Source organism: Mustelus asterias, chromosome 14, assembly GCF_964213995.1.
Source record: "Mustelus asterias chromosome 14, sMusAst1.hap1.1, whole genome shotgun sequence".
NCBI classification, from domain to species: Eukaryota; Metazoa; Chordata; class Chondrichthyes; order Carcharhiniformes; family Triakidae; genus Mustelus; species Mustelus asterias.
This window is the reverse complement of record NC_135814.1, coordinates 657005-669347: the sequence shown is the minus strand read 5'-3', so window position 1 is coordinate 669347 and position 12343 is coordinate 657005. Positions and strand designations below refer to the sequence as shown.

Genomic DNA, 12343 nt, shown 5'->3' with positions numbered 1-12343 from the left:
GTAAATGCGGAGAGGATGTTTCCCCTCATGGGAGAGTCTAGGACCAGAGGGCACAGTCTGAGAATAAAGCGGTGCCAATTTAATGGTATGAGATGAGGAGGAATTTCCATAGAAAATTACAGCTCAGAAACAGGCCTTTTGGCCCTTCTTGTCTGTGCCGAACCATTTTATGCCTAGTCCCACTGACCTGCACTTGGACCATATCCCTCCACACCCCTCTCATCCATGAACCCGTCCAAGTTTTTCTTAAATGTTAAAAGTGACCCCGCATTGACCACTTTATCCGGCAGCTCATTCCACACTCCCACCACTCTCTGCGTGAAGAAGCCCCCCCTAATATTCCCTTTAAACTTCTCTCCTTTCACCCTTAACCCATGCCTTCTGGTTTTTTTCTCCCCTAGCCTCAGCGGAAAAAGCCTGCTTGCATTCACTCTATCTATACCCATCAAAATCTTATACACCTCTATCAAATCTCCCCTCAATCTTCTACGCTCCAGGGAATAAAGTCCCAACCTATTCAATCTCTCTCTGTAACTCAGCTTCTCAAGTCCCGGCAACATCCTTGTGAACCTTCTCTGCACTCTTTCAATCTTATTTACATCCTTCCTGTAACTAGGTGACCAAAACCGTACACAATACTCCAAATTCGGCCTCACCAATGCCTTATATAACCTTACCATAACACTCCAACTTTTATACTCGATACTCCGATTTATAAAGGCCAATGTACCAAAGGCACTCTTTACGACCCTATCCACCTGTGACGTCACTTTTAGGGAATTCTGTACCTGTATTCCCAGATCCCTCTGTTCAACTGCACTCTTCAGAGTCCTACCATTTACCCTGTACGTTCTTCTTTGGTTTGTCCTTCCAAAGTGCAATATCTCTCACTTGTCTGCGTTAAATTCCATTTGCCATTTTTCAGCCCATTTTTCTAGTTGGTCCAAATCCCTCTGCAAGCTTTGAAAACCTTCCTCACTGTCCACTACACCTCCAATCTTTGTATCATCAGCAAACTTGCTGATCCAATTTACCACATTATCATCCAGATCATTGATATAGATGACAAACAACAATGGACCCAACACTGATCCCTGCGGCACACCACTAGTCACAGGCCTCCACTCAGAGAAGCAATCCTCCACAACCACTCTCTGGCTTCTTCCATTGAGCCAGTGTCTTATCCAATTTACTACCTCCCCATGTATACCTAGCGACTGAACCTTCCTAACTAACCTCCCATGAGGGACCTTGTCAAAGGCCTTGCTGAAATCCAGGTAGACAACATCCACCGCCTTCCCTTCATCCATTTTCCTGGTAACCTCCTTGAAAAACTCTAATAGATTGGTCAAACATGACCTACCACGCACAAAGCCATGTTGACTCTCCCTAATAAGTCCATGTCTATCCAAATATTTGTAGATCCTATCCCTTATCACACATTCCAATAACTTGCCCACCACCGACGTCAAACTTACTGGCCGATAATTTCCCGGATTTCTTTTGGAACCTTTTTTAAACAACGGAACAACATGAGCCACCCTCCAATCATCCGGCACCTCCCCCGTGAATACTGACATTTTAAATATGTTTGCCAGGGCCCCTACAAGTTCAACACTAGCTTCCCTCAAGGTCCGTGGGAATACCCTGTCCGGTCCTGGGGATTTATCCACTCTGATTTGCCTCCAGACAGCGAGCACCTCCTCCCCTTTAATCTGTAACGGTTCCATGGCCTCCCTACCAGTTTGCCCTATTTCCGTAGACTCCATGCCCGTTTCCTCAGTAAATACGGATGCAAAAAAACCATTTAGTATCTCCCCCATCTCTTTTGGTTCCATACACAGTCTACCACTCTGGTCTTCAAGAGGACCAATTTTATCCCTCACTATCCTTTTGCTCCTAACATACCTATAGAAGCTCTTTGGATTTTCCTTCACTCTGTCTGCCAAAGCAACCTCATGTCTTCTTTTAGCCCTCCTGATTTCCCTCTTAAGTAGCTTCTTGCACTTTTTATACTCCTCGAGCATCCGATGTGTTCTTCTGAGGGTTGAGAGTCTTTGGAGCTTGGAGAGCTGTGGGAACAGAGCCCTTGTGTATGTTTAAGGCTGAGATAGATTTTTGATCAGTAAGGAAATCAAGGGTTGGGGGGGGGGGGGGGGGGAGGCAGGAAAGTGGACATGAGGAATGTCGGATCAGCCATGATCCTATTGAATGGCAGAACAGGCTCGAGGAGCCGAATGGCCTACTCCTGTTCCTATTTCTTATGGTTTTAAGTTATTGGAGGTCAGGGAGGTTATTGGGCGCAGAGCTGGTGGGGTTCAGGATTGGGGTCAGAGGTGTGTGAATCAGCAAGGTCAGGATGGGAATATCAGTCGGAAATGATGAAGGTCGGAGGATTTGGGGTTGGAGAGTTGTGGTTGTAGACGGGGACGTGTAGTGGGTGTGTGGATGGAGGTGAGATTGGATATCTGGGGTTTTCCAGAGGTTGGCATCAATGAGGGTGAAGTTTTGGTGGGGAAGGGAAAGTTGTCCATGTGTGAGCTGCTCAGTCTGAGACTTTCTCAATATTGGCAGGTAGATGTCAGGACGACTGCTCTGGCTTTTGCTATCACCGACTCAGAACTGTCGGACGAAGAGGCTTCTATTCTAGAAAGTGGAGGATTCACAATGTCCCGAGGGACAACCCCACAACTCTCAGATGTGTCAGAAGGTAAGTCAGATGTCCTGTAAGGCGCTGGTATATTTGTAGAATCCTTTAGCACAGAGGAGGCTGTTCAGCGCATCGTATGTGTGCCAGTTTTCTGAAAAATCTATCCAATTAACCCCACTCCCTCCTTCTTTCCCATCGCATCATAAATAGTTCCCCCTTCAAATATTTATCCCGTTCCCTTTGGAACGTTACAATTGAATCATTTTTCACTGTTTCAAACATTTCTCATTTTCCTCCAGATTCTTGAAAAGGAAAAGATTTGCCAGGGTATGGGGAAAGAGCAGAGGGAGTGACACCAATTGGATAGTTCTTTCAAAGAGCCAGCACAGGTACTTGTGTTGAATAAACTCTTCCTGTGCAGTAAGATTGTGATCACCTTCCTGTGATTTCAGATTTGGACCAGCAGAGCTTGCACAGTGAACCAGAAGAAGCTTTTGCTAAAGACCTGCCGCAGTTTCCCTCTGTGGAGGACCTGGCTAATGATGGGAACCCCTCGCAGGTCTCGTCGGAGCCCGGTATCAGCAGTCTGGACACTCAATTCTTCATTCAGACCCTGAGCTCCCCTCTGCACTTTGTAAACACACATTTCAATGGGAATGAGGCAACAATGAACAATCCAAAGACTGACCAAGTGTCTGCTCTAAGCTTGAATCTACAGGCCTTCAGTGAGGAGATTGTAAACTCAACAATCAGCACGGTGGTCCAGAACACACTATCTGCCCTGCTTTCTAATCCACTGACAGAGAGCCACTCCGAGAGCTCAGAATTTCTTCCCACTGAATCGCAGCAGCGCCTCTCCCGGGTGGGATCGATGGAATTGGAACCGCAAGAGGGAGAATCCCACGAGGAGGTGGATGATTTTGAGCTGCTGGACCAGGGAGAGCTGGATCAGATGGACAAAGAGCTTGGTCTGAATGAGCAACTCAGACAGGTGGACAGGGGACAGAGCACGTTGCAGGTTACAGAAGACCAGCAGTTCAGGAAGAGCTAGTGTCAGAAGCTAGCCTGCCTACTGGGTTAGTTAGAAAGACCTGCTGTGCCCCTCATTGTTTGGCATCGAACCTCCCCTGAACCCATGCCTGGTCCCTTGGTGTGTGTGGCACTGCCATTCCCAGACCTATTTCCCCAGTCCCTTATTGTGTAGTACTACTGGACCTCTGTCTCCAGTCCAAGGTGAAAAGCCTCTTCAGTGGGTTATCGTTCCCACAGACACACATTCTCATTACAAGAGCAGCAATGTTTACTTAGTACACAGCTCATTAAATTTATTGACTAGATTTTCTTCAGTTGGTTAATGCTTTGCCTGATGTGGTACTGAGTTACACACAGCCTGAAAACCCCATGCTCCATCCCTGATCTGTGCTGACCGATCTAACCTCGCCCAGGATGATGCTGAGTGCTCCCTGGGTTCAGAGGTGACTAAATGGGCAAAGGGGCTGTGAGAGTGTGAATGCAAAAGGAAGACTCGCATCACTCTTGTGTCTTTCACAGTTTGAGGATGCTATTTCTGAAGTGTGCTCACTGATGTAATGTATAAATTGTGACAACTGGTTTGTAGAAAAGATCCCACAAACCGCACTGTGATAATAACCAGAACTGTTCTTTTTAGTGACCTTGGTCAAGGGATAACTATTGAGCCCAGACACTGGGGGCGGGGGGAACAACCCTGCTCTTCAGAATAGTATGTAGGCGCGTTTATACCCACCTGAGAGCAGACAGCCTCTTTTTAGTCTTATCTGAAAAACAGCACCTCTGACAGTGCAGCACTCCACGTGGAGGTGTCTGTGAGAAAGTGAGTGCAGATGTCTCGAAAGCCCTAATCATCATCCCTGTGCTGTGACTGCCCGGAACTGTGCACAATATTCCAGCTGTAGCCAAACCAATGATTTGTAAAGATTTAGCACCAATTCCTTTTTATATTTGTGCTCCTGCTGCCCTGGCAGCAACTGTGGAGAGAAATGGAGGTAAAGTTTCAGCTGGTGATCCTTCAGAGCACTCCCACTGAACGTTAAGACTTAAATAAATAGCGACACCAGTTAGCTGCTTCCTTTTTGCTGATGTCACTTTATTTTATAAGGAGTTAGCTTTAATGCTTTACTCATTTGTAGTTTAATTAGTTTAACTCGTCTTTTTTACTCTTTCATGGGATGTGGGCATTGTTGGCAGGGCCAGCATTTGTTGCCCATGCTTAATTGCCCTTGAAGTGGCCTATTAGACATGACAGAGGGCCGTTAAGAGTCAAACACTGTAGGTCTGGAGTCGCTTGCAGGCCAGACTGGATTAAGGACACCAGATTTCCCTCCCTAAAGGACATTAGTGAGCTAGATGGGTTTTTATGACAATCAATTATGGTTTCATGGTCCCCATTACTGAGACGAGCTTTCAGCTCCAGATTTATTGTAGAGCCCGCTCCCCCTCTGGCCCTGTCATGGTGCCCGCTCCCCCTCTGGCCCTGTCATGGTGCCTGCTCCCCCTGTTGTGGTGCCCGGTGGCGGTGCCCCCTGGCCCGCTCGCTTTATCCCTGCTGTGCTATCACATCTCCTTATATTCCTGCAGCACTCTGTCCAATCATTTCTGAATATTATATTGTTCAACAATACCTGGCCATGGAAGAGAATGAGCCCCCGACTTTTCAGATACTGGTGAAAAGGAGGAGTGATATACTCTCTATCCTAATGAAAGAATAAAAATCAAAACAATGCTTCCACTATCTCCTGAGCCACTTTCTTTAAGATCCTGGGATGCAGGCCATTAGCTCCAGGAGACTTGGCAGCTTTTAGTCCCATTAGTTTTTTAGAGACTTGTAGAACCTCTTGTTATATTTCTCACTAGTTTACACTCGTTGTAATTTATAGTTCTCCTTTGCTGTTCTCTTAAAAAACAGTAATTCCCAATCTTCTGGCCGACCATTAATCTGTAATATTTTATTCTTCCAATTCGATACCACCCTAAACGTCCTTAGTCAGCCACAGATCCTTCTCATTTTTCTCAATGAAATATATTGTTGAGAGTTGTATGTTTTTATAAATATCTGCCAATGCTTATGGTCTAATTGTTACATTCCGATGTAGAGCGTAAGTTCGACCCTAACGCGTATAAAATTGCACACACTGACGTTGGTCAGGAATCCCAATGTAATTGTGTAATACTGAGGTCAGCAGCTACCTGCGAGGATTAGAGCTGTAGTCGCCAGCAATTAAAGGGTCAATTAAAGCCATTGCAAAGCCGAATGGCTGCAATTTCCCATTGCCGTGCAATTTTTCGCACGTTGCATGGTTAAACAGACAGGCATGCAACATTTATTTAGCAAATTGCTGTCCAAGGGTGGGATAAAAGGCCTCCAGAGCACAAGTACGTTTTGATTTCATTTGATTTATTATTGTCATGTGTATCGGGATACCGTGAAAAGTATTGCTCCTTGCATGCTATACAGACAGAGCATACTGTTCATAAAGAAGGAAGGAGAGAGTGGAGAATGTAGTGTTACAGTCATAGCTAGGGTGTAGAGAAGGATCAACTTAATGTGAGGTAGGTCCATTCAAACGTCTGACAGCAGGGAAGAAACTGTTTGAGTCAGTTGAAACATGACCTCAAACTTTTGTATCTTTCCCCTGATGGAAGAAGGTGGAAGAGAGAGTGTCTGGGGTGCGTGGGGTCCTTAATTATGCTGGCTGCTTTGCTGAGGGAAGTGTAGACAGTCAATGGATGGGAGGCTGGTTTGCGTAATGGATTGGACTACATTCATGACCTTTTGTAGTTTCTTGCAGTCTTGGGCAGAGCAGGAGCCATACCAAGCTGTGATACAACCAGAAAGAATGCTTTCTATGGTGCATCTGTAAAAACTGGTGAGAGTCGTAGTTGACATGCCAAATTTCCTTAGTCTTCTGAGAAAGTAGAGGCGTTGGTGGGGCTTTCTTAACTATTGTGTCGGCATGGGGGGGACCAGGACAGGTTGTTGGTGATCTGGACATCTAAAAACTTGAAGCTCTCGACCATTTCTAACTCATCCCCGTTGATGTAGACAGGGGCATGTTCTCCACTACGCTTCCTGAAGTCGATGACTATCTCCTTCGTTTTGTTGATATTGCGGGAGAGGTTATTGTTGCCGCACCAGTTCACCAGATTCTCTATCTCATAGAACATAGAACAGTACAGCACAGAACAGGCCCTTCGGCCCACGATGTTGTGCCGAGCTTTGTCTGAAACCCAGATCAAGCTATTTCCTCCCTATCATCCCGAAGTACTCCATGTGCCTATCCAATAGCTTCTTAAATGTTCCTAAAGTTTCTAACTCCACTATCCCTGCAGGCAGTCCATTCCACACCCCAACCACTCTGAGTAAAAAAACCTACCTCGGACATCCTTCCTCTATCTCCCACCATGAACCCTATAGTTATGCCCCCTAGTTACCGCTCCATTCACCCGAGGAAATAGTCTTTGAATGTTCACTCTATCTATCCCCCTCATCATCTTATAAACCTCTATCAAGTCTCCTTTCAACCTCCTCCGCTCAAAGAGAAAAGCCCAAGTTCCCTCAACCTTTCCTCATAAGACCTACCTTCCAAACCAGGCAGCATCCTGGTAAATCGCCTTTGCACTCTTTCCAGCGCTTCCACATCCTTCTTATAGTGAGGTGACCAGAACTGCGCACAATATTCCAAATGTGGTCTCACCAAGGTCCTGTACAGTTGCAGCATAACCCCACGGCTCTTAAACTCAAACCCCCTGTTAATGAACGCCAACACACTATAGGCCTTCTTCACGGCTCTATCCACTTGAGTGGCAAACTTCAGAGATCTATGGATATGAACCCCAAGATCTCTCTGTTCCTCCACATTCTTCAGAACCCTACCTTTGACCCTGTAATCCACATTTAAATTTGTCCTACCAAAATGAATCACCTCACATTTGTCAGGGTTAAACTCCATTTGCCATTTCTCAGCCCAGCTCTGCATCCTATCTATATCTCTTTGCAGCCTACAACAGCCCTCCACCTCATCCACTACTCCACCAATCTTGGTGTCATCAGCAAATTTACTGATCCACCCTTCAGCCCCCTCCTCCAAGTCATTTATAAAAATTACAAATAGCAGAGGACCAAGCACTGATCCCTGTGGCACTCCGCTGGTAACCGGTTTCCAGTCCAAAAAATTTCCATCCACCACCCTCTGTCTTCTGTAGTCCAACGCCGGCATCTCCACATTCTGTTAGATAGCCTGTTACCTATCCAATCGGCCAAACTTCCCTCTATCCCACACATTCTTACTTTCTTCATAAGCCAACCGTGGGGGACTTTATCAAATGCCTTACTAAAATCCATGTATATGACATCAACTGCACTACCTTCATCGACATATTTAGTTACCTCCTCAAAAAATTCTATCAAATTTGTGAGGCCAGTCTTGCCCTTCACAAATCCGTGCTGACTATCCCGGATTAAGCTGCATCTTTCTAAATGGTCGTAAATCCTATCCCTAAGGACCTTTTCCATCAACTTACTGACCACCGAAGTAAGACTAACCGGCCTATTCCTGTACTCTGTCTCGTCATTGTTTGAGATCCGACCCACTACGGTGGTGTTGTCAGCAAATTTGAAAATCAAGTTGGAGGGAATTTGGCCCCACAAACTTTCAGTTTATTTATGAATTTGTTGCTCTTAGTTCAGTGTTTTGCCAGATTTCTTTGATTGCTGTAGTTTTTAAGCCTGTCTAGCTGTTTTTGAGGACTTCCTCTTCCCTGGAAGCTTTGTCTGAGGATTGCAGCAAAGTGGACCCTTAGTTGCGAGAAACAATGGGGATTGTATACTTGGGTACAGGGACCTCCTCTGGAGAGGAATAGAGTACAGGAGGCAGAGGAGGCCAGGTGAGAGTCTCAGGGAGGGACCTTTGGGAGGAGGGGCACAGGCTCTGTTGATGCAGTGCCAACAGGATGGTCAATGTGGTCGTGTCTGCAGGTGACTCCAGCAGCTAGAATCTGCAGCAACCCTCCAACCACCTCCGAATGTCCGAGGTCCCTTGTCGTCACAAGAAGCTCAGTGATGGCAATTGGGCTGGGAAACATTTCCAGCTGTGTGGGGGATCACCCATTCCAGTGACCCTCAACTTCGATTCTTTCCAGAGGGATCTGTGTGCTGTGTCTCAATCAGCCCGGCACAGTTGTGTCAAGCTCGTCACTGACACTCTCTTGAGACACGTCCTCACATTTATCTGTTACTGGACAGACAAGGCCAGCCAGGCAGAGAGTGTCATAGAGATTTACAACATGGAAAGAGACCCTTCAGCCCACTGTGTCTGCGTTGGCCATCAAGCACCTGTCTATTCTATTCTCATCTTCCAGCACTTGGGACTGTAGCCTTGTACACTTTGGCATTTAAAATGCTCATCTAAATGCTGCTTAAATGTTGAGGGTTCCCACCTCTACAACCCTTTCAGGCAGAAAGTGCCAGATTCCCACCACCCTCTGGGTGAAAAAGTTTTTTTTCTCAAATCCCCTCTAAATCTCCTACTCCTTACCTTAAGTCTGTGCCCCCTGGTTATTGATCCCTCTACTAAAGGGTGAGGTTCCTTACTATCCACCCTCTTATAATTTTATACACCTCGATCAGTGCCTCCCTCAGCTTTCTCTGCTCTAAGGAAAACAACCCCAGCCTAACCAGCCTCTCTTTATAGCTGAAACGTTCCAGTCCAGGCAACATCCTGGTGAATCTCCTCTGCACCCTCTCCAGCACAATCACATCCTTCCTGCAGTGTGGTGACCAGAGCTGCTTACAGTACCCTAGCTGTGGTCTAATGAGCGTTTTATACAGTTCCATCGTAACCTCCCTACTCTTATATTCTATGCCTCTGCTAATAAAAGCAAGTATCCCATATGCTTTCTTAACCACCTTATCTACCTGTCCTGCTGCCTTTAAGGATCTTTGGACATGGACCCCAAGGTCCCTCTGGTTCCCTGTACTTCCTAACATCCTACTTTATTGTGTATTCCCTTGCCTTGTTAGTCCTCCCAAAATGCATCACTTCACACTTCAGGGTAACATTTGCCACTGTTCTGTCCATCTGACCAGCCTGCCTATATTATCCTGTAAGCAAAGGCTTTCTTCTTGCCATTTACCATACCATCAATTTTCGTATCGCATGCAACTTACTGATCGTGCCTCATCTAGATCATTAACATACACTACAACAAGGGACCTGACACCAATCCCTGCGGCACATCACTGGACACAGTCTCAATCCCAAAAACCTTTGATCATCACCCTCTGCCTCATGCCACAAAAAGACGTCTCACAACACCAGGTTAAAGTCCAATAGGTTTATTTGGTAGCACAAGCTTTCGGAGTGTTGCTCCTCCTTCACCTGAAGAAGGAGCGACATTCCGAAAGTTTGTGCTACCAAATAAGCCTGTTGGACTTTAACCTGATGTTGTGAGACTTCTTACTGTGCTTACCCCAGTCCAATGCCAGCATCTCCACATCATGCCACAAAGCCAATTTTGGATCCAATTTGCCAAATTGTCCTGAATCCCATGGGCTTTTACCTTCTTGACCAGTCTCTCATGCAAGACCTTGTCAAAAGCCTTACTGAAGCCCATGTAGACTACATCAGTTGCACTGCCCTCATCTACACACCTGGTCACCACCTTGAAAAATACACTCAAATTTATTTAAGAACATAAGACCTAGGAGCAGGAGTAGGCCATCTGGTCCCTTGAGCCTGCTCCACCATTCAATAAGATCATGACTGATCTTTTCTTGAACTCAGCCCCACTTACCCGCCCTCTCACCATAACCCTTAATTCCTTTACTGTTCAAAAATGTATCCTTACCTTTGAGCGGGCAGCGTCATTAGCGGGCAGCGGAGTGAGCAGGGGACAGAGTGAGAGCTAAAAGGGCTTTGGCTCACAGGGCTTCGGCGAAGGCGAGGAAGGTTGTTTGTTTGTTTTTCTTCGGTTACACCCCCTTTTTGTTTTATCCCCAAAACTAAAAAGGACATGGCTGGTATGAGTGGGAGGCCAGTATACTGCATTCGGTGTGGGATGTGGGAGTTCCTGGAGACAACTTGCCTCCCGGAAGTCCATATCTGTGCCAGATGTGTGGAACTGCATCTCCTGAAGGATCGTGTAAGGGAGCTGGAGCTGAGGCTCGATGAACTCAGTTTAGTTAGGGAAAATGAGAGAGTAATAGATAAAAGTTATAGTCAGGTAGTGACACCAGGGTCTCGGAAGGAAGACACGTGGGGCACAGTTAGGAGGGGTAATAGTCAGAAGGGTGATGTGCCAGAAAATACCCCAGTGGCAGTCTCCCATAAAAGAAAGGAATGGGCAACAGATGGGAGAAGGGAAGGGAGTGAGCAGTCTGTGGAGGGATCCCCTGTGGTTGTCCCCCTCCAAAATAGGTATCTTGTTTTGGATTCTGTGGAGGGGGATGACCCTCCAGGGGTAAGCCACGAGGACCAGATCGCCTCCACGGAGACAGGCTCAGGGGTCCGGAAGGGAAAGAAGGGGTTTAGGAGAGCGATAGTTGTGGGGGACGCAATGGTTAGAGGCACGGACAGGCGCTTCTGTGGGACTGAACGAGAATCCAGGATGGTAGTCTGCCTCCCTGGTGCCGGGGTACTGGATGTCTCCGAGAGGGTAGGAAGCATATTTAAAAAGGAAGGTAGTCAAACGGATGTGATTGTACACATTGGTTGAAATGATGTAGGTAGGAAGAGCAGGGGGGCCATACGAGAGAAATTCAGGGAGTTGGGTGCTAGGCTAAAAAGTAAGACCTCCAGGGTAGCAATATCTGGACTGCTCCCGGTGCCTAGTGCAAGTGAGGCTCGGAACAGGGAGATTCTACAGTTGAACGCGTGGCTAAAGGACTGGTGCAAGAGGGAGGGTTTTAAATTCATAGATAACTGGGAAATCTTCAAGTCAGGATGGCAACTGTACAGAAAGGATGGGTTACACCTTAACTGGAAGGGAGCAAATATCCTGGCTGGGAGTTTTGCTAGAGTGTTTCGGTAGGATTTAAACTAGTGTGGCAGGGGGGTGGGGAACAAAACAGGAGGTCAGTAAATACTGAGGCTGGGGTCGAGCTGGGGGCCAGGGCAAGGCTAGCTAAGAAGAGGAGCACTCTGGAGGAGGAGGACCTGACTGGGCCTGGAGGTCTGGAGTGCATCTGCTTCAATGCGAGGAGTGTAACGGGTAAAACAGACGAACTTAGGGCCTTAATGCTTGTGCGGAATTTGGATGTGGTTGCGGTGACGGAAACTTGGTTAAAAGAAGGACAGGACTGGCAGCTGAATATTCCGGGGTATAAGTGTTTTAGGCGAGACAGAGGAGGGGCTAAAAAAGGTGGGAGAGTAGCGATATTAGTTAAGGAGCATATTACCGCGGTGCAGAGGGTAGACAACTTAGAGGAGTCATGTACTGAGTCGCTGTGGGTGGAACTCAGAAACAGGAAGGGTGCAGTCACTATGCTGGGGGTGTACTACAGACCACCCAACAGCCCACGGGAAGTGGAGGAAAGGATATGTCAGGAGATTCTGGACAGGTGCAGAAAACATAGGGTTGTTGTAGTGGGGGACTTTAATTTCCCTGGCACAGACTGGAAAGTGCTTAGAGCTGGGGGACCGGACGGGGAGGAATTTG

The 12343-nt window shown here is 46.8% G+C and overlaps 1 protein-coding gene across 2 annotated transcripts in view; it reads left to right on the top strand.

Moving 5' to 3' along the window:
- Nucleotides 1-3987, top strand: part of retreg2 (reticulophagy regulator family member 2) — a 102006-nt gene extending 98019 nt beyond the window's left edge. For both annotated transcript variants that reach the window (XM_078227766.1, XM_078227767.1), the window contains 2 exons: nucleotides 2575-2710; nucleotides 3103-3987. In XM_078227766.1, coding sequence (XP_078083892.1) covers nucleotides 2575-2710; nucleotides 3103-3701 — 735 coding nt within the window. In that variant the 3' untranslated portion in view covers nucleotides 3702-3987. The remainder of the gene's footprint in view (nucleotides 1-2574; nucleotides 2711-3102) is intronic.
- Nucleotides 3988-12343: the final 8356 nt, after the last annotated feature.